The sequence below is a fragment of the Carcharhinus amblyrhynchos genome, chromosome 10 (genome assembly GCF_965287045.1).
Source record: "Carcharhinus amblyrhynchos chromosome 10, sCarAmb.v2.hapA, whole genome shotgun sequence".
Classification (NCBI taxonomy): Eukaryota; Metazoa; Chordata; class Chondrichthyes; order Carcharhiniformes; family Carcharhinidae; genus Carcharhinus; species Carcharhinus amblyrhynchos.
The window spans coordinates 73,637,894-73,660,990 of NC_137333.1; the positions used below are offsets into that span (position 1 = coordinate 73,637,894).

General features: G+C 43.2%; 1 protein-coding gene across 1 annotated transcript in view; it reads left to right on the forward strand.

The window, feature by feature from the left end:
- The window catches only part of LOC145349063 (anoctamin-7-like), a 59,246-nt gene that overhangs the window by 15,864 nt on the left and 20,285 nt on the right, over positions 1–23,097 (forward strand). Inside the window, exons 7-16 of the mRNA XM_080197343.1 lie at positions 1,481–1,603; positions 6,090–6,185; positions 10,169–10,257; positions 12,663–12,778; positions 14,086–14,175; positions 15,835–15,987; positions 16,668–16,704; positions 17,135–17,244; positions 17,332–17,483; positions 21,856–22,027. Of these exons, the coding sequence (XP_080053469.1) occupies positions 1,481–1,603; positions 6,090–6,185; positions 10,169–10,257; positions 12,663–12,778; positions 14,086–14,175; positions 15,835–15,987; positions 16,668–16,704; positions 17,135–17,244; positions 17,332–17,483; positions 21,856–22,027 (1,138 nt within the window). The remainder of the gene's footprint in view (positions 1–1,480; positions 1,604–6,089; positions 6,186–10,168; positions 10,258–12,662; positions 12,779–14,085; positions 14,176–15,834; positions 15,988–16,667; positions 16,705–17,134; positions 17,245–17,331; positions 17,484–21,855; positions 22,028–23,097) is intronic.

Consider the following 23,097-nt stretch of genomic DNA (forward strand, 5'->3'; position numbering starts at 1 on the left):
GGAAATGTGGAGAAATTAGCGTTGCAAAACTAGTGGATGTATGAGTAGAGGCGGCACGGCACGGCAGCACAGGGACGGCACAGTAGCACAGTGGTTAGCACTGCTGCTTCACAGCTCCAGGGTCCTGGGTTCGATTCCTGGCTCGGGTCACTGTCTGTGTGGAGTTTGCACATTCTCCTTGTGTCTGCGTGGGTTTCCTCCGGGTGTTCCGGTTTCCTCCCACAGTCCAAAGATGCCCAAAGGGTTAGGTTGATTGGCCATGCTAAAAAATTGCCCGTTAGTGTCCTGGGATGTGTAGGTTAGAGGGATTAGCGGGTAAATGTATGGGGATAGGGCCTGGGTGGGATTGTGGTCAGTGCAGACTCGATGGGCCGAAGGGCCTGTTTCTGCACTGTAGGGTTCTATAAATACTGGTCCATGCATGCATAAGTATGCATGCATGCAGAAATGAAAGAGATGTAATGTGTGCAGTGATTGCGTAAGAGTGAAGGAAAGAGGGGAACTGGCTAATGCAAGTAATAAGGCTGGAGGTGTGAGCAGAGAGTAAAAGTGTATTACCTTGTTGACTCTGGTAAACTTCTTTTGTCTTTGCATCCATCGTTCAGTAGCTAAATTCTTGCTATTAACATTTGTGATGCCATCTCCCTGGTGACAGAGTTGTTACCGGGAGGATATTTTTCACGTAGAGTAGAAAAGATCTCCCTCCCCTTGTCCCGTATTTTGATTAGGATGTACAAAGCAGCATCTGAGGATGCAAAGTTTAAAGTTTATTTATTGGTGTCACAACTAGGCTTACATTAACACTGCAATGAAGTTACTGTGAAAATCCCCTAGTTGCCACACTCTGGCACCTATTCGGGTACACTGAGGCAGAATTTAGCATGGCCAGTGAACCTAACCAGCACGTCTTTCAGACTGTGGGAGGAAACTGGAGCACCCAGAGGAGATCCATGCAGACTCGGGGGAGAATATGCAGACTCTGCACAGATGGTGACCCAACCAGGAATCAAACTTGGGTCCCTGGAGCTGTGAGGCAACAGTGCCAACCACAGTGCTACCCCATGATCTATAGGACTTATGGCCATTTTTATCTTTGAACCTTCCCCTGTGGTCTGTTACCTGGAGCTGGAGTGCACCTCTCAGTGCTTTCTATTTTTAAGTGCTGTTAGAAACTCATGTTTGAGCACAACCTCCTCCCCTGCCAACGGTCCTTAGTCCTCTCCCAAACAGATGTGAACAGTGCTGGTTGCTTGCTGACTTATTATTATGAGCACACAACACAAATGTTACAGGTTTTCTGGGACAGCAGTGTGTGTGTCCCAAGCCCTGTGACCTTGCTGAACCTCTGGCCAAATATTAATGAACGAACCTCTGTGCAAACCATTCACATGTCAAATAAATTTGATTGTTATATCATGACTTAAACCAATCTGAATTAATGTTTTGCCGATGTTTACATGCTATATATTTCTCTTTACAGCATATCATGTTACAATGCCTATAGTGATCTGAACACCTTCTTGGGCGGATATAAGTGCAGCATTGTTTGTTCAATTCCAAACGCGGCCTCAGGAATGATAGATCAGGCAGTGAAAATGCTCAGGTAAATGCTCATTCAGAACATATTACAAATCGTTTGGATCCTACTTTAAATCTTGGTGTTATTTATGAAACAATTATTAGTGCAAGCCAATAAAACAGTCAGAAATCTGAGTGCAGTTACTGTCACTAGAGAGGTAGTGTTTGATAGACTAACGGGACTGATGGTGGACAAGTCCCCAGGACCGGATGGAATGCATCCCAGGGTTCTGAAGGAAATGGCAGAGGTGATAGTAGATGCCTTAGTGATTATTTACCAAACTTCGCTGGATTCCGGGGAAGTGCCAGAAGATTGGAAAACGGCTAATGTTACGCTGCTGTTTAAAAAAAGGTAGCAGGCAAGAGGCAAAGAAGTATAGGCTGGTTAGTTTAACGTCTGTTGTTGGAAAAATGCTTGAATCCGTCATCAAAGAAGAAATAGCGAGGCACCTAGAAAGGAATGGTTTGATAGAGCAGACGCAGCATGGATTTGTTAAGGGGAAGTCGTGTTTGACGAATTTATTGGATTTCTATGAGGATGTGACTAGTACGGTAGACAGAGGGGAACTGGTGGATGTGGTGTTTCTCGATTTTCAAAAGGTGTTTGATAAGGTGCCGCACAAAAGGTTGCTTCAGAAGGTTAGGGGGCATGGAGTTGGGGGTAAGGTGTTAGCGTGGATAGAGGAGTGGTTGTCTAATAGGAGGCAGAGAGTTGGTATCAATGGGTGCTATTCTGATTGGCAGTTGGTGACTAGTGGAGTGCCGCAGGGATCGGTGCTGGGGCCTCAGCTATTTACTATTTACATAAATGATCTGGAGGAGGGGTCTGAGTGTAGGGTGACGAAATTTGCTGATGACACAAAGATGAGTGGCAAAGCAAATTGTGCGGAGGGTGTGGAAAGTCTGCAGAGGGATCTAGATAGGCTGAGCGAGTGGGCGAGGACCTGGCAGATGGAGTACAATGTTAGCAAGTGTGAGGTTATCCACTTTGGCAGAAATAATAGTAGGAGGGATTACTATTTAAAGGGCGAAAGGCTGCAGCATGCTGCGGTGCAGAGGGACCTGGGGGCCCTTGTGCATGAGTTGCAAAAACCCAGTCTGCAGGTGCAGCAGGTGATCAAGAAGGCGAATGGGATGCTGGCCTTTATAGCGAGGGGGATAGAATATAAAAGCAGGGAGGTCTTGCTGCAACTGTACAGGGCACTGGTGAGGCTGCAGCTGGAGTACTGTGTGCAGTTTTGGTCGCCGCACTTGCGGAAGGATATTTTTGGCCTTTGAGGGAGTGCAGAGGAGGTTCACTAGGCTGATACCGGAGATGAGGGGGTTAGACTATGAAGAGAGACTAAATAGACTGGGTGGAGTTTAGAAGGATGAGGGGGGATCTTATAGAGACGTATAAGATAATGAAAGGGATGGAAAGGGTAGAGATAGAGAGATTCTTCCCACTCAAAGGACAGCAGGACTAGAGGGCACAGCCTCAAGATAAGGGAGGAGGGGGCAGTTTAGAACGGAGTTGAGGAGGAACTTCTTCACTCAAAGGGTGGTGAATCTCTGGAATTCTCTGCCCGTTGAAGTGGTGGAGGCTACCTCGCTAAATATATTTAAGTCACGGGTAGATAGGTTTCTGATAGACAGGGGAATTAAGGGTTATGGGGAGAAAGTGGGAAAGTGGAACTGATCCACTTCAGATCAGCCATGATCTTATTGAATGGCGGGGCAGACTCGATGGGCTAGATGGCCTACTCCTGCTCCTATTTCTTATGTTCTTAAATCTCCATCCTGTGGACCAATTTGGGCAATGTTTCAGCAAAGTCATCCACTGACAGTGCTAACTTAGGAGCAGTGTTAAATGTTATTTCTCTTTTGAGTTCATTAAAGTGCCTTTTGAAATGATGTTCAAAGATGTGAAATGCAAGGGTCAATTTTCACTGGTGTGCCAGGGAACACCTATTCCAAGGTGCCAAGCACAGGAAATGTGGCACAGACACCTGGTGGCTTTAAGCAACTCTAGAATATCCTTGAGTGTTTCTATGTAGCAGGTGCCTGCCTTTGGGGCAGTCATTCAAATGATATGGAAGGGGGCATTGTTGGTCTGGCTACCTCATTGCCCTGTTTGTTTGCCGGTCAGATGCCCACTTTGGGGGGTAATCTGGACTGAACCTTACTCTAGGCGAAGGATCAGATAGAGCAAGGCAGCAACCTTAAAAGTGAGTCCCAACTTTTCCTCAGTTGAGTTACTGAGTCGGAGTTAGGCTCTACTTACATAGAAACATAGAAACATGGAAGATAGGAACAGGAAGAAGCCATTTGAACCTGCTCCGCTATTCGTCATGATTGTGGCTGATCATCCAGCTCAATAGCCTAATCCTGCTTTCTCCCCATAAATTTGATCTCGTTCTCCCCAAGTGCTATACCTAGCATTCAATGGTTTACATTCAATGGTTTGGCATCAACAATACTCTGTGGTAATGAATTCCATAGGCTCACCACTCTTTGGATGAAGGAATGTCTCCTCATCTCCATCCTAAATATATAGAACATGGAACTTAGAAAACTACAACACAAACAGGCCCTTCGGCCCACAAGTTGCGCTGATCAAATCCATATCTACCAGGCCTATCTGTAACCCTCAATCCCATTAAATCCCATGTACTCATTCAGAAGTCTCTTTAAAAAACCCCAACGAGTTCACCTCCACCACCGCTGACGGCAGCCGATTCCACTCACCCACCACCCTCTGAGTGAAAAACTTACCCCTGACATCTCCTCTGTACATACTCCCCAGCACCTTAAACCTGTGTCCTCTCGTAGCAACCGTTTCAGCTCTGGGAAATAGCCTCTGAGAATCCACCCGATCTATACCTCTCAACATCTTAAATCTCTATCAGGTCACCTCTCATCCTTCATCTCTCCAGGGAGAAAAGACCTAGCTCCCTCTACCTATCCTCATAAGGCATGCCACCCAATCCAGGCAACATCCTTGTAAATCTCCTCTGCACCCTTTCAATGGCTTTCACATCCTTCCTGTAGTGAGGCGACCAGAACTGCGCACAGTACTCCAAGTGGGGTCTGACAAGAGTCTTATAAAGCTGCAGTATTATCTCCCGACTCCTAAACTCAATCCCTCAATTAATGAAGGCTAGTACACCATACGCCTTCTTGACCACATCCTCTGCCTGTGAGGCCAATTTAAGAATCCTATGGACCCAGACCCCAAGGTCCTTCTGATCCTCTACACTGCTAATAGTCCTACCCTTGATATTGTACTCCTTCATCCCATTGGACCTGCCAAAATGGGCCACTACACATTTATCCGTGTTGAAGTCCATCTGCCACTTCTCCGCCCAGTCTTGCATCCTATCTTTGTCACACTGCAACTTCTGACATCCCTCCAGACTTTGCCAATGACACCAACCTTCGTGTCGTTGGCAAACTTACCAACCCATCCCTCCACTTCCTCATCTAGGTCATTAGTCTACCCTGAATCCTCAGACTGTGACCCCTGGTTCTGGACACACCCACCATCAGGAACACTCTCCCTGCATCTATCCTGTCTAATCATAGAAACTTCACAGTATAGAAACAGGCCATTCAGCCCATCAAGTCTGCACTAACCACAATCCCACCCAGGCCCCACCCCCATATCGCTACATATTTACCCACTAATCCCTCTAACCTATGCATCCCAGGATACTAAGGGCAATTTTTAGCATGGCCAATCAACCTAACCCGCACATCTTTGGACTGTGGGAGGAAACTGGAAACCCACACAGACACGAGGAGAATGTGCAAACTCCACACAGACAGTGACCCAAGCTGGGAATCGAACCCAGGTCCCTGTCGCTGTGAAGCAGCAGTGCTAACCGCTGTGCTACCGTGACGCCCAATCTTGTTAGACCTTTATAAGTCTGTATGAGATCCCCCCTCATTTGTGTGAATTCCAGCGAAAACAATCCTAGTCCTCTCCAAGCTCAGTCCCGCCATCCCCGGAACTTGTTGAATGGTAGGCAGATAGCCTCACTCATGCGGCCATCATCATTGCTGCAGGACTCATTCTGCTGCAGAGACTGGTCACTGTTGGTGAAGTAAAGTTTGGGTGTGCACGCACAGAAATAGCCATCCTGTACACACTCAATTCTGTACTTTGAGGAAACTTTCAACTCCAAGTTAATAGAGCAAATAACAAAACAAATGTTGGTTAAGGTGAAGCAAGATATCAGTGGCGATGGTGTTAAGAAAAGTAAAGATAATTGTTGGTAGATGGCTATGATCTCATTGAATGACAGAAGGGGCTCTAACCCTTAGAGGGCCTAGTCCTGCTTAAATGTTGCTGTGCTCCACACTAATAAGGATCATAAAGTGAATAGATCCCAGTCACTCACATGTTGTGATCGTTTTATAAATCAGCAAAATTTGTGAGTTTATTGTTTATACTTGATAAATAGTAATCACATTAGCATACATACTATATGCAGTAGAAAAAATCTTGATCTCATATTTCTTTCTTTCAGGAATTACTGTGACAATGTGGCTGAAAGGAAAAGGAATATTGAACAAACTATCAACTGGACGTGTAGCAATATGGCACAAGCTGATTGTACTTTTCAGTAAGCGTGAATTTCTTGACATTTCAAATAAATGAAAAATTATTGACCTTGCCATCATTTTAATTGCCAGTTTATTCCCGATCATCTGAAAAGGGAGATTATTTAGCTTCAGTTGTGTCTTCTGCATTGTGGTAATGATGCATTTTCCATACAATTACCCCTTATTATGCTTGATTTAGCACAATCAGTTTGCGGACACATAAACAGATGAAAATACAGTTGAGGCACATCAAGGTTTAACACATCAATCCTATTTGACATGGTGCAACCTAATCACACCATTAACCTCACCTTCCTACAACCCTCATCAATCCAGAGTTATTCTGTCCTCTGGGTGAGGCAGACAACTAACAGAGTGCTCATATGATTCTTTTGAAACTTAACACTTCAAATACTTTGGATTTGCACATCACAGAACCAAACTGTAAATGACACATGAAAGCAAAATTCAGAAAGTTTTAACACAATACAGTTCACATAACCCCAATCTTTGTGACGGATCATTCAACCTAATTTTCCAACATTTCACATTTTGTTTTTTGGTCAGTTTTATCATCATTAACACAACACTAACAACGATATTAAGGACAATATTAGCATATAAAACATTATAAATTACACTTTAGTATGCTATTCACAGTCTGTTTCTGTCATGAAAAATAGAGTTTAAAGTTTATTTATTAGTGTCACAAGTAGACTTAAACTAACACTGCAATGTAGTTGCTGTGAAAATCCCCTAGTTGCCACACTCCAGCGCCTGTTCAGGTACGCTGAGGGAGAATTTGGCATGGTCAATGTACCTAACCAAAACGTCTTTGACTGTAGGAAAAAATTAGAGCACCTGGAGAAAACTCATGCAGACACGGAGAGAATGTGTTGACTCCGCACAAACAGTGACCCAAGCAGGAATCGAACCTGGGTCCCTGATGTCCCGTGAAGCAACAGCGCTAACCACTGTGCCACCATGCTACCTCTGTGTGAAATTGATCTCTCAGCCCTGCAGTCTATCAAACAACTGCAAGGAGACAGTAGTAACTGCATTACAATCCCTGTTCAGCACCTACATTCTATAATTGGACTTGTAGGAATACATCCTTTTGACTGCCTGCAATGAATTCTGATTCAAAGGGCAAATGGATAGCGAAATTCAGAGGTCAACAACACTTCTTGCACAAAGCATTATGTCCCGCCGCCTAACTCAATTTTTATAACTTCTACTCTAGCTTCTATAAGTCTTTCCTACCTGTCCAGTTCAAGGAGACATGCAAACAAAATGTAAGAACATAAGAACATAAGAAATAGGAGCAGGAGTAGGCCATCTGGCCCTTCGAGCCTGCCCCGCCATTCAATAAGATCATGGCTGATCTGTCGTGGCTCAGTTCCACATTCCCACCCTCTCCCCATAACCCTTAATCCCCTCTCTTATCAAAAACCCATCAACCCTCTTCTTAAAAATATTTAGCGAGGTAGCCTCCACCACTTCAACGGGCAGAGAATTCCAGAGATTCACCACCCTTTGAGTGAAGACGTTCTTCCTCAACTCCGTTCTAAACCGCCCCCCCCTTTATCTTGAGGCTGTGCCCCCTAGTCCTACTGTCCTTTCTGAGCGGGAAGAGTCTCTCCACCTTTATCCTATCCATCCCATTCATCATCTTATACGTCTCAATGAGATCTCCCCTCATTCTTCTAAACTCTAACGAGTACAAGCCTAGTTTATTCAGCCTCTCCTCATAGCTCAACCCCCTCAACTCCGGTATCAGCCTAGTAAACCTCCTCTGCACCCCCTCCAAAGCCAAAATATCCTTGTGTAAGTGCGGCGCCCAAAACTGCACACACTACTCCAGCTGCGGCCTCACCAATGCCCTATATAGCCGCAGCAAGACCTCCCTACTTTTATATTCAATCCCCCTCGCTATGAAGGCCAGCATCCCATTCGCCTTCCTGACCACCTGCTGCACCTGCAAGCTGGGTTTTTGCGACTCATGCACAAGGACCCCGAGGTCCCTCTGCACCACCGCCTGCTGCAGTTTTTCTCCACGTAATGTAGTCCATTCATTGTTCTAAAGTCGTAATCATAACCCCTCAAAATCTAGTTTTCCAACACCAAAAGTCCCAGCTTTCTAAGCCTGTCCTGATAACCAAGTAGTTTTAAACTGGCGGTGGGATTTTCCATGCCTGCGATGGGATTTTCCATGCTCGCGATGGGATTTTTCATCCACGCCTGTGGTGAGAATCATGGCAGATGGGATCAGAAAATTCAAAGTGCAACCAAAGTCAGTTTCCCGCTGGCATAAAAACAGATTGCAATCTTCCACTCCTGACTTTCAAAGCAGGTCAGATTTCCTGGGAACCGAGTTTACATTTATTTGCATCCTATGAATTTACATTAAAAACCTAACTCACTGGAATCATGCACCAACTCCAAACAAAATGGTCACAACGGTAGCTAATTAGACCAGTGTGAACTGCAATAACTGACATGCACCTGGAGGACTGCATTTCACTCACAACTTCAAAGTTTGTGCATGCAGCAATCTCCTACCTTTCGCTGTACAAATAACCTAATTATTTATCCCAACATCCTATGTGTGTTTGCAACATCTTCGCTTATAGATTTAACAATGTGAACTGAAATCCTTCTCTGGCTCAGTAGCCATCAATATACAACCCTACATTCTTCCTGAAACTGCTTCTGCTCAACTACATCAAGCTGCAGTGTTTTCTATCTAGAGAGATTTTTGCATTCACGGGCCGATATGCGCTTGGTTATAGTGCGTAATATTTGGTTAGGCTGCCGAGGAACTCAAAAACTGACATATAGGCAAAATACTGTGGATGCTGGAATCTGAAACAAAAACAGAAAATGCTAGAAAATCTCAGCAGGTCTGACAGCATCTGTGGAGAGAGAATAGAGCCAATGTTTTGAGTCATGATGATCCTTCGTCAGAGCTCAAAAAACTAAAAAGCATGGCCAATTCAGTCCTGCTGAATTTTGACATGGAATAATGAGACTGATGTTTGGCCCTCTTTTAGATTATAAAAAGCACCTAATGCCTGCCAGAGGTGTCAAAATGTCACCTGAGGGAATATGGTGCCGGCCGTACCTCGGGCACCATTCAAGTGCATCTATTATTGGTACCTCCTGTTTGTTGGTCACTTTTAAATAAGGCTCACATTTAAAATAGCTCCACTTGGGTGCGTGATGTGGCATTTCACCGATGTTCTGCTCATTTATATTGATATTATTAAACTAGAAAGCATGCAGAAAAGATTTACTGGGATGCTACCGGGACTTGATGCATTGAGTTATAAGGAGAGGCTGGATAGACTGGGACTTTTCTCTCTGGAGAGTAGAAGACTTAGGGGTGACCTTCTAGGTATCTATAAAATAATAAGGGGCATAAACAAGGTAGATAGTCAATACCTTTTCCCAGAGATAGGGGAGTCTAAAACTAGAGGGCATAGGTTTAAAGTGAGAGGGGAGAGATACAAAAATGTCCAGAGGGGCAATTCTTTCACCCAGAGGGTCATGAGTGGCTGGAACAAGCTGCCAGAGGTAGTAGTAGAGCTGGGTACAATTTTGTCTTTTAAAAAGCATTTAGACAGTTACATGGATAAGATGGCAATAGAGGGATTTGGTCCTATTGTGGGCAATTGGGATTAATTTAGGCATTTTAAAAAAAAAAGGGTGGCAGTTGGGCCGAAGGGCCTGTTTCCATGCTGTAAACCTCTATGACTCTATTTTAGGAAGGCACTAAAGATGGCACCTGAATTCTGCCAAAATTCCAAGGAACTGGAATTGTTCTGGTCTCAGTATTATAGCCCGAGCAAGAAGAGTAATAATTCCTTTTACTCATAACTGCGTGATATAGATTTACAACTGAAGGCCAATTGTGAAACAAGTAAAATGTAATATTTTAAATTGCCAATTGCTTTTGATGCAAGTTTTATTGTTTCTCCCACTCATCCTGTTCTCCTCACAGGGTCCCTTCAGAAGATGTATTTAATATTTTTAAGTCTTCCTTTGACAACGCAGCTACACCAATATTTGGACTGATCATCTGTCTTTGGGGTAAGGACCCTCTTTACACTACAATAGAGTACAGTCATTTGGAGAAAAATATCCTGGTCACATACACCTGAACGAAAAGAGAAATATTTGAAGGCTTATTTGTGCATTGCAAAAAATCTTAACTATGGGAGAAAGTAAATTCCAAGGTGCATTTGAAATCAGTGTGCATTGCTTGACAATGAATGTTTACAGGCACAAATCAAATCATCATAAAATCATTGGGCATCGAATAGAAGCAGACACTTGGCAGTTTAGCTAGTTCCACTTTGCCGTTCTTTCCCTATACCCCTGCAATTTTTTTCATTCTTTTGCCAATCACTTTAAATCTGTGCTCCCTGGTTCCCCATTTTTCTGCCAGTGGGAATAGTTTCTTTGTATTTATTCTGTCGGAACCCTTGCTGAATATTCTGAATATCTCGATCAAATTTCTCACCCTTCTCCTTTCCAGCTCGAGGAAACTTTAGAGTGGTGTCTAAACTTCAGAAGTACTTCATTGGCCACAAAGTGCTTTGAGACACCTAGTGATTGTGAAAAACGCTTTTTAAATGACAGGCTTTTGTTCAAGTTCCTCCTTCTTGTACTTGTTCTTGTATACCCTTACTGTTCCACCTCTAAAACCTTCACATTTTGCTAAAATGCAGTGTCCAGAATTGGATGCAATTCCGCCTCCCTCCCCACTGACCAGGGGAGCACCACCAACCCCTCACCAAAAAGGGGCATCCTCCTGTCTATCCACAAGTAACTGGTCACCCACCCCCGCCTCCCGCCAACGCAGGCACGAGGGTGATCTGACCCGTACTTTCAGATCACTCACTCAGGCCCCTTTCCCACTCAGAATACCCCACTCAGGCCTTGCCAGACCAGAGGATCACCCCTGGCATGGTGATTTACAACAGGAAAGAATGTCCCAAGGCATGGTACATTGAGGGGACCATGCAGATGCTACAACAACAGATGAATGAACATCGCTCGACAATCACCAGACAGGAGTGTTCTCTTCCTGTCAGGGTACACTTCAGCAGTCACGAGCATTCAGCCTCTGATCTTCAGATAAGCATTCTCCAAGGCAGCCTTCATGACACATGACAACACAGAATCTGTCAACGTTCTGTTGAACGCTGAACAGAAACTGATAGCCAAGTTCTGCACACATGAGGATGGCCTCAACCGGGATCTTGGGTTCATGTCACACTATCTGTAACCCCCACAACTTGCCTGGGCTTGCAAAATCTCACTAACTGTCCTGTCTGGAGACAATACACACCTCTTTAACCTGTGCTTAACCCTCTCTCCACTCACATTGTCTCTACCCGTAAAGACTTGATTACCTGTAAAGACTCACATTCCAACCATTATCTTGTAAATTGAGTTTGTGTGTATGTATGCTATGTTTGTGAACACAACTCTTCACTCACCTGAGGAAGGAGCAACACTCCGAAAGCTTGTGCTACCAAATAAACCTGTTGGACTTTAACCTGGTGTTGTGAGATTTCTTGTGATGATTTCAGGCAGCCCTGTGATCAATTTCTACATTTCTGTCAGCTGTGTAAATTTCAAAGAAATCACTTTAACCTCTATGCCCTCCAATCACCTGGTAGGATTTTAAACCATTGCAGCACTCCATTCAGCAGCAGAGCTTTTCCCTTCTCTCTGTCAGAAATTCCATGTGTGCCCAAATTCCTTTGAAGTCCTCTGGCAGAGGAGATGTCAATTTCAGCTGGGGATTGGGTGGGGGGTGGGGGGGAGGAGGAGGAGTGGGGGGGTGGTTCGGTTCCAGTCTGCACAGCTGTGCACTCGGCCCCAGTGTATGCACTCAGCTTTGATTTGGAGTTGCTGTGGCCTCCCAGCAAGGTGAAATCATTGAACCACTCTCCATTGCACTTGAAGCTTTTGAGCTGCAACAAATTCAACAGCACTGCCTCTTAAAAGATTCAGCTGCCAACTGAATGGATTTCCATCATTCTCCAGCCACCTGTGTTTATTTTCACTTCCCTTTAAGATCCAGAGCACCTCATGTACCCCATTGATCCTGATCTCAATGTTGACAGAGTCTCAGTCTGTGGTTTAATTTCCTCTTTGAAGTGGTTTGCTATCTAGAGGCATGTTTCCATCCTCCTGTTGTTCAGTGTGTGACATGCAAACAAGCAACTTGGTCCTATGTATTTGTAAACACTGCTCATGAGTTGGCCACTGGAATGTGTGAAGACCAAGTTGTTGTTGTCACATTTTTACCCATTCTCACTTTTCACTGATGGCCTGATGGAGATTAGGAAAACTGAGTAAAAAATAGTTGGTTTGAAGATGTGTGTTTACTGCTTAATAGACTGCATCCTGTTACAGAGTGCATTAAATCCATTGTTTTAAATTTCTAAGATGGATGAGTAAATATTCGGTTTCATTTCCAGGTACAATTTTTTTGGAATGTTGGAAAAGGAGGAATGCAGAACTGGTCTACGAGTGGGATGTTGAAAATTATGAAAATGATGAACTAGCCAGGCCTGAGTTTTATGGAACCGAACCAGCAAGTTTTTGATTTATATATAAATATTGGGGCCATTATCTTCAGCTGTTCTGGGACAGTTTAGTGGAGTGGTTTTAAAAAAAGGCCAGGATTCAAATACTGCCAGTCATAACAGAATGTGGGATTTCTCAAGGCTGCTAACATGGAGGAGTTGAGGCAAAGAGGGATATTCTTACACAGGGAGCAAAACAACCTGGAGCATGTTGAGCAGGACAATTTAAAAGAGAATGTTGTTAAGGTGCCAATAGATTTTAAGTCTACTGACACCTGTACACCCATACTTTGCAGATGGTAGTCAAGCATTGGAGCTTCCAATAGGATGGAGCTGGGGGTCCAAGATGCATCCATAGTGACTTGATTGCCCATTGACCCGGTGCTTATCATTTGACCTCCAGCCAACTACATATTCTCTGACAAAGAATGAAGAAAACCAGTATAGGTCTTCGTGCCGAATACGTGCTGGAAAATGGTGAAAATGGAGTTTCTCAGCTGAACAATGTTAGGTGCTTAACACGTCGGCCCAAAAGGCTGCATGATGACTGTCTCACTGGTCAAGAGGTCAAGCAGCAACAAGATGAATAAAGTAAAGCGAGGGAAAGTAAGGAGACCAAATGCAAAAACACCCTTTGTGGATTTGGACTAGATGGGTCATCCAGTGCCGTGACCATAGTAGATAAGTAACAATTCAAAGAATTAGCAGAAGTAAATGAAAGACAAACTGTGGACAGCATTGGTAGGAGTGGATTGCCTGTAATAGAGCTGTCTGATTATCATTTAGTTGTTGTCAACAGAATGAAATCTGGCAGGTTCTGTAAAGGACAATGATCTCTTCAACTAGGCTATCAACCAGATGATGAAAACACAATCTATCCCAACAAATATTTGGCTGCAAAGTCTGCTTCTAATGACAGATGAAACGTAGAATAATAATTTAACAGACATGCAAAAAAGTTACACCGCGTATACTAAATATTCAAGGTAAAAAGGTTTGAAAGGAGGAACAACTTTCTCAGCATGTTTAGAAGTCGTTAAGAACAACACAAAAACTACTTTCAGGCAGAATCTCTCCCTTATCTCTACAGCTGTTGCCTGGTCTGCTGAAGGTTTTCTGTGTTTGCCTTTTTGTTTAATAATTCAGCAGCAATTAGCAGTGCTAATTTTTCTTTTGGGTTTCTTACTGATGCGTTTTCTCAGCACTAAGTAGACTGCAATAATAAGCTCTGTTGACTAGAAGAATAGACTAGGTTGTCACTGTATGAAATGAGGAATATTTCAGACTTCATCGATGATATTCATCAATTTTGTAGGATCCAATCACGGGTGAACCTGATGCCTTTTACTCAGAGTCTCGGCAATGGCTGAAAATACTGCTTTCATTTTCAGTCGGGATTGTAATGGTAAGCAATTTACATGAAAGGAGATGTCTATTTCTCTCTCTCTTCTGTCTCTCTCCTTTGTTATTTCACACTTCCACAGATGTGGGTGTTTCTAGCAACAACACTATTTGTTGCCCATCCCTAAGTGCCCTTGAGAAGGTGGCAGTGAATTGCCATCTTCAATCATTGTAGCTCATGTGGTGCAGGTCAACCCTGAGTGCTGCTAGGAAGGGTGTGCCAGGATTTTGACCCAGCAACAGCAAAAGAACAGTGGGCTGGTTTTTCAGCCTGGATATGGAGCGGGTGGGTTCCTGGCTGTAGTCTGGCCTGTGAAGGTTTGAAGTTTGCCACAGTGACTGCCAGCTGCCAAAGTGGGCTGTTTAGAGGACCCACCTCAGTGCCATGGGACTTGGTCCCAGTTATAATGAATAATGTAAGGCCTGCTAGCCCTCACGCTTCAAATACACTTCCCATGCCCCACGAGGGCCCCGCCCACACCATTACCCTTCCTGTCACCCTGCCAAAATATTATCCTATCCATCTCCCATGGGCCCTTTTGTTCCAGACCATGGTATGTCCCTCATCCATCTCCAATGGTCATTCATGCCCCTATGTCATGGTATACCCCCATCCAATCCCTATGGCCCCTCATGCCCCAATCAAGCTAATGGCTCTTCCACACTCACTATACACTGTATAGAACCCTATAGAATGAGCCCTAGAATGACAACCTTATGTGTTTTAAAAAAAATTAAAAAGACATTCATGCATAACTTTCCACATACTTAAAAAAATAATTTTTACTATAGGTTAATAAATGTCAATCATCTAGACTCTTTAAAATATCAGTAGCAGAAACTGCAAGCAGATTAAACCTCCTTATCTTGTGTAAATAAATATTGTGGAAATGACAGCATAGATCAAAGAGCCAGAACTGTCAATGTTTTCCCTGGGTTTCAGGTGTTTTAGTACTATAATGGATGTCTGAACCCTCAGCCAAAAATACATAATAAGGCTTGGCCAAGAGCCCAAAAATCCATCAGATTAGCCTTTTCAAATACCTGGTGTTCAGGGCCCTTGCATGTTTGAATATTTGAAATCCCCTCTGTGATATAGGGTTGCCCTCTGCTTAGCGTACATATTATCATACATATATATACCAGTGAAGATAGTCAGGCGTGGTTTGATGCAAAACTGGGCAGGACAGTGGCATTGTGGTTAACACTGCTGCCTCATGGCGCCAGGGATCTGGGTTCAGTTCCGGCATCAAGTTACCGTCTGTGTAGAGTTTGAACATTCTTCCTGTGTCTGCGTGGGTTTCCTCCGGCAGCTCCAGTTTCCTCCCAGTTTCCTGCGGTTTAGGTGGATTGGCCGTGCTCAATTGCCCCTTAGTGTCAAGGGGACTAGCAGGATAAATACATGGGGTTATGGGGATAGGGCCTGAGTTGCATTATCGATGCAGACTCGATGGGTAAGAATGGCCTCTTTCTGCACTGTAGGGATTCTATGATTCTATTCGACTGTATGATAATATCATATATCTGACAGAAGTCTTGTTAGGTATATTACTGTTGTGCCTTTATGTATCAGGGCCAAACTTAATATTGAACTCAAATTAAAAATGGATGTGATAATTACATCAATAAAAAAGATCCGTTTTCTCTTCTGTATTACACACAGGTGGGCTGTGTCTTCATCAGTATCTTGGGAGTGATAATATATAAAACCTGGACCAGATTTCGTGTGACAACATCTAACCCATTAGAAAATTTTCTTTTAACCACTGTTGTTAGCTCATTACTCAATGCACTGTCCATTTCGATACTAGGAAAGGTAAGTTCATTTGGTTATTATGTTTGCTAGGTATGAAATAACCTGGCCGGCTACTGATAATTAACAAATAGCCGAGTGTGAAATAATAAAACTGGGTGTAAATAAATCGGTTGGACTAAAACCTGGTGTTGTCAGACTTTTTATTGTGTAAACACAGAGATAGACTTGTATCATCTTTCTGCATGCTCTAGCTATGACAGTAACACTACTTTCTACTTCCTCTTTTTTCCATCTCTATGTATGGTATGCTTTGTCTGTATAGTATGTAAGAAACAATACTTTTCACTGTATACTAATACATATGACAATAAAAAATCAAATCAATGATGCAACCATATCTGTGTTGCCAGCTTCACGATAGAATACCTTCTAAGCTTTTTATTTGCCAGACATTCCATTGAGTCAGAATGGTGACAGCACAGAAGGCGGCCTTGCCAGTTATGCCAGTTCTCCGAAAGAGCCACTCAGTTGGCCCCATTCCCGCCCTTCCCCATAGCTCTGTGACATTTTTTCTCTTCCCTCTTCTGGATGATTGACAACTCGGAAGTTTAGTCTCCTCAATCTGCTGTGACGTTTTAATTTTAATAAGCCCAAATGACCTTTTTTATTGGAATGAAACTTCAATGTCCTGGTATGGAAAATACATTATTGGGATTTGATAATTGTTATTTGAATTTTAGGTGTATCAGCAAATCGCAGTTAAAATGACTGATTGGGGTAAGCAGTTATATATTTCTACCTTTAAATGTCAAAAATAGTCATTTGTCCATGGCACCTGACATTAGCCACAGATTTAAATAGTATCTTTCAAAGTAGGCGATTGCATGTGGTTATGAATATTGTAAATTGAGGATAATTGAAAGATCAAAGCAGTATAGAATGATGAGGGAAAGCTAGCAAAACCACTGGTATGTGTTTGGAAAGGGAAATGAAAAATAATTTAAACACTCTGGATGTATTAATATTAGTGTACTCTGTAGTGTGATTTCAGTTTCTATGTGACAAGCATTAAATTTAACCAGGCAGTGACACTAACGTATAGAAAGTGGTAAGATGCATTTATGTATCAGTTCATCCTCGGGATGCCTCAAAGCATTTTACAATGTATCAGTGTCATTGCTTATTTCATTCTTTTTCTTCTCTGCAGAAAACTACAGGACTCAGACGAATTATAATGATGCACTGATAATAAAGTTATTTGCTTTTGAGTTTGCCAATAATTACTCATCCCTGTTTTATATTGCATTTCTCAGAACGGTGGGTAATGCATCCAACAGTTTATTATGAAGGTGACTGATTGCATAAGAATTCTAAAATACTCACCATGGATCTTTTGGTTTTTAGAACAATGAGCAGTTTTTCGCATCAATTGGTTTACCTGGGTTGGAGGATAATTGTGGAAAGCTAAACAATTGCATGACGGAACTTTGTTTTCAAGTCCTTACACTGATGATCACAAAACCACTTCCTAAGTTTCTAAAAGACGTTATTGTGCCGTAAGTCTTGTCTTTGGAACTCTGATCATTTGCTTTCAAGTTTTAAATGATTGGCAGTGGGCCAGTTCTTGGAAATGTAATCTTATAGTTAATTTGAAGTTATTTTGGTCTGGCAGTCCGTGAAGAACATAAGAACTAGGAGCAGGAGTGGGCCATCTGGCACCTTGAGCCTACTCCACCATTCAATAAGATCATGATCTTTTCATGGACTCAGCTCCACTTACCCACCTGCTCACCATAACCCTAAATCCCTTTACTGTTCAAAAATGTATCTATCTTTGCCTTAGAAGCACTCAACATGGTGGCCTCAATTGCTTTACTGGTCAGGTAATTCCACAGATTTACAACACTTTGGGTGAAGAAGTTCCTCCTCTTTGTATGCAACTGTGAGGTTTGTCTTTGTACATCAATCCCCTCTTCAGGCATCTTCAGTTAGAATAGGTTTTATGTAGATCAGCTACTTGTAGACACATCTGCTCACAGCTATTGATAGTGAGTCAGAGAATGTGAAACCACACAAGGCTCTCATCTTTAATCTGAAAGCAGTTGCCATGTTGGCAGGCGCTGGGAAAATTCCCAATACAATAGGTCAAAATCTGCGGGTGCAACTGAAACAAAGCAATTAATTTTGGCTTGCAAGTTTGGTTGTGCAGTGGGTGTGATGTTCATGCACAGGCATGGTGGCACAATGGTTAGCACTGCTGCCTCACACTTCCAAGGATCCAGGTTCAATTCTGACTTTGGGTCACTTTGTGGAGTCTGTACATTCTCCCTGTGTCTGTGGGAGCTTCCTCCGGGTGCTCCAGTTTCCTCCCACAGTCCAAAGATGTGTGGGTTATGTTTATTGGCCATGCTAATGTTGTCCCTTAGGGTCAAGGGAACTAGAAGACTAAATACATGGGGTTAGGGGGATAGGCCCTGGGTGGGATTGCTGCCGGTGAAGGCTTGATGGGTCAAATGGCCTCCTTCTGTACTGTAGGGATCCTATGACTCTACGACATTGTAAAATTGGAGGTATTCGTGATAGAAGTTGGATATCAAGCAAAGGCAGCATTCCAGATTTAATGATACACCGCTGGAATCATTACTGGTTTATTGATCTAAAGTCAGGAAACGTGATCCCATTTGATCCCAAGTCCTGTGCTTGAAGACATTTTCCCTTTCCCTGTCTTTGCCAAGCATTCTCCATCATACCGCTTCTCACTCATTCAACACTTTCAATGCACTTCACCACATTTCTGTTTACCTGTCCTCATTGCCACTCACCCCAACCCTAGGCAATGTGATGCATCCGTCTCAATGTGTTAAACACATTAAATTCCAAGCAAAGTAAAATGCAATTGAAAATACATTATTAACATCCTCGAAGGACATTAAGTATAGGAATAATTACCTATTGTCTGCATTTATGAGAACCCTGATTTTAGCAAGTCTCTTGCTGATATCCAACATCACACATCAAATATGTGTGTCTTGGAGTCAGGCTGCAGTTGAAATGTTAAACTCAGTTCTATTCATTATTCAGGAGGGAAAACAGATATATTTTCCACCATTTTTTGGGTGTACTTACCAGGACGAATCTTTGACAGACTGAGCATTGCAGAGTACCTCTGCATTGTTCCCTCTGGTGAAGGGGAGCAGGGCCTGTTCCTACCTGAGCGGCCAGCAGCATAGCGCTAAGTGAGCCACAGTGCATATACCAACCCATCAGTATGGAGATCAGTGCATATGGTGGCCCCCACTGCTGGCCTCCCGACTGCTGGTTGGCCCTGAAACCTCCATGATTGCTAGCCTTCCAGACACCACCACCCCCCAATTGCTGGCCTACCGGATATCTGGGGGCCAGCCCCAACCCTCCCCTCCCCAATGACCAGCCTCGATACCCCCACCCAATCTAAGCCCGATTGTTCTCCTCCCTCCCTCTCCCAACACTCCAAGTGCAGAATGGCAGCAGATCCTCTGGCCACTGATCATTCCCCCCCTCCCCCAAAATAGGTCCTGTACCTATTATGCCCTGCTCCCTCTTGCCCTGCACTCTTGATGCTGCCCAGTGCTCGGTGTGCAGTGCCAATGTGCCTGATGTGCAATGCCAATTTGCCCCTTGGGCAGTGCCAGGCTGGCAGTGCCCAAAGGGCAGCACCCTTGCCTGTGACCTCCTGGAGGAACCTCAATAGCCTCTATCTCCACCAACAGGGACAGGACGCCTGTACCCATTTGTGGAAGCAGTCATAAACCCCGCTGGTGGGAACTGTGTTAGTAGGCCTGGAGAATACTGTTCCAGATGAACACATTCTTCATCTTCATTTGGAGCTTTTCAAATGATTACCAGCTCCGTGCCGGAAATTGCTAAAAGAAGCGCTTGGGAGATTCACTACTGGCATAACACTCAAGCAGTGCAGCAGGCCAGGAGAATCCCAGCCCACCTGTTGTTGTTGTATGGTAAATTTCCACAGAAGTTCAAGCAGTACTTCTGGAAAGAAGATTGATTTTGGAGGAATAGGAGAACAGGCCACATGATAAAATGCCTTTTCTCCTTTCAGTTTTAATTTCTGAAGCAACGTCTGTTCTCTAATTTTGTTGTACTTGTAGGGTTTTCTGTAATCTCTATTGATAGAAAGACACTGCCATGAAGAGACCAGTGAGACTATTCACTGCTAAATGTCACACATTTGAAAGGTAAGTTAGAGTGGAAAGTGAGAGTGTAAAGTCAGCTTTCACACAAGCTGCTCCAGCTTCAGTGCTGGAGAAAACCACTAAAGAGCCAAGAATGTACTTCTGAGGTGTCGCCAGGATTGCTTGATGTGCATAGAACTGGCCAAGGAGCCCTTTGGGAGCTTTTAGTTATATATCACTTTATACAGTTTGGTGCAACTATGAATATAAAAATGTCTGTACAGTTGCATTCATGTTTGTTAAGGCACATAATATTCCCGATTTTGTATACTGCTCATATGTGAAGATAGATTCAGTGCTCCCACATTCCCAGTGAGGAGTTATGCTATAAGGGAGCATTGAGTTGAGAATTGATGCCAAATTGTCATGACCCTGCACCCACCTCTTTGATTGTGGTTCCCAATTGGAATTGTGGCATCAGTGACTTTATTCTGCAGTGTTATATGTTGTATACTTTTCATCGTTCATCTATTTTATTTCTGATTATTTTATACTGAGTACAAGAAGCAACTATGATGCATAGATTTATTTCATTGCTATGCAAATGAAACATATCTTTTATGCAGTTTTTCAATAATAACACTAATTTATATGGATCAGTTATTTATGTAATATGTGATGACCACAGATTTATTTTTTTTACTTGCCTGCTGCAGTAGGTGAGGAAAATAGTATTCATTAATGCACCTAATTTTTATATCTTTATAAAAGCAAATTACTGCAAATGTTGGAATCTGAAACCAAAAGAGGAAATGCTGGAAAATCCCAGCAGGAAACGGCAGCCTCTGTAAGGAGAGAAAAGAGCTGACGTTTCGAGTCCCGATGATTAAAAGGCACAGAAAGTGGGAGACATCAGGATGAGAGAGTGAAAGATGGGTCATAGCCACAAAAACGAGGGGAAAGGCTCCAATGGCAGTCCGTAGAGAGATTAGAAGGTGTGAATGGCTGAACGACAGAGAAGCTGAAGTCAGAGTGTAAGCTGTAACAGATGAAGATGTGGGAGGAGGGAGGGGAATGGGTGGGAGAGACGTAAAATGGAGAAAAAGAGGAAGCAAAGGGGGAGAAAAGATAAGGAAAGGGGTCAGCCATTCAGATCTTTTATTCTGTCTATGGACTGCCATTAGCAGCCTTTTCCATTGTTTTTGTGGCTATGACTTGTATTTCATTCCCTTACCCTGCGGTATAAATATCTCCCAGTTTCTACGCCTTTTAGCTTTGACAAAGGGTCATCTGGACTCAAAGTCAGCTCTTTTTTCTCCTTATAGATGCTGCCAGACCTGCTGAGATTTTCCAGCATTTCCTCTTTGGGTCCTATATCTTTATGAACTATACTGGAAGCAATCCATCAATATCACAGGTGGGAGTCAGGGCTAGATGAGGACCTGACTCCAGCAGCATGTGCCATCATTGGAGTTATAGCAAATATTAAATTCTTCCCTCTGCTACATTAATTGGTGGAGGGGGTGGTAGGAGGTGTTTACCTGTTTAAGTTAAAACGGATTAAATCCCAGCTAGAGAACTTTGATACAGGTGCTTTTAAGAATTTAGGTGATAAGGCTGCACAGGTCATAATATCTGAAAAAAATGAATTATCTACAAACCTCAGCAAACAAAGATTGTGGTGAACGATATTGTGTATTGATATTTTATATTTCATTGCTGTTGTCCTAACAGTTTACCTTCACACACTGTTTTTTAGGTGGTTAACAATACTGGTGAACAGATTCTGCTGTGCAAAAAAGAAATATTTATTTCAAAAAAACTGCAGCAAAGCAGATGAAAATATTCTTCGGGACTTCAACAAACCTGACCTTGGGGACTTCACACTGGAGGAGTACACTGAGAAAGTCATTCAATATGGCTTCCAGATGGTAAGACTGAACATTGGTTACTGCACAGTTACCAAAAAGAAAGAGATATTGGCGAGAACTCTCCAGCCGTTCACACCCTGCTGCCGCTGCTAGTGAGAATGGAGAATTCGGTGCTCAGCCAAATCTCCGTTCACTGCAGCGGAACTGGAGAATCCCAGCTGTAGGTGAGGTCAGAGAATCTGGCTCATTATTCAAGTTATAGGTTAAAAAAATATAGACTGATAGGTATTTGACCTCAAAATTACAGAATTAATCAAACCTGAGACATGAACCCCCCTTGCTATTCTTTGACGGAAGTGCACATCCCATGCAATAACTTCACCAGTGGGACTGGTTATCTTAGCTTTTCATACTGCTAAATTCAAACTTAGAATAAATTATAACAACTAAACCAGCATTTGTAAAGCACCCGTCACAGAGTCAAGACATCTCAAAGTGTTTTGCAGCAAATAAATTATTGTGAAATATAACCACTGCTGTTTTTGTGGGTAAATGCAGCAACTAACTTGTACATCAGTCATGCAGTATGATCAGAAAATAATGTTAGCATTGTTATGATGTCAGAAAACCTGGTGCACATGTAACCATGAGGTCCCTGCCTGTTGCAAACAGGAACTCCGCAAGGCAGATATAACACTGCACCATCCCTTCTCCCTTTAGGGGAGTCCAGAACCAGGGGTCACAGTCTGAGGATTCAGGGTAGGCCATTTAGAACATAAGAACATAAGAACATAAGAAATAGGAGCAGCAGTAGGCCATCTAGCCCTTCGAGCCTGCCCCGCCATTCAATAAGATCATGGCTGATCTGTTGTGGCTCAGTTCCACTTTCCCACCCTCTCCCCATAACCCTTAATCCCCTCTCTTATCGAAAACCCATCAACCCGCTTCTTAAAAATATTTAGCGAGGCAGCCTCCACCACTTCAACGGGCAGAGAATTCCAGAGATTCACCACCCTTTGAGTGAAGACGTTCTTCCTCAACTCCGTTCTAAACCGCCCCCCCCTTTATCTTGAGGCTGTGCCCCCTAGTCCTACTGTCCTTTCTGAGCGGGAAGAGTCTCTCCACCTTTA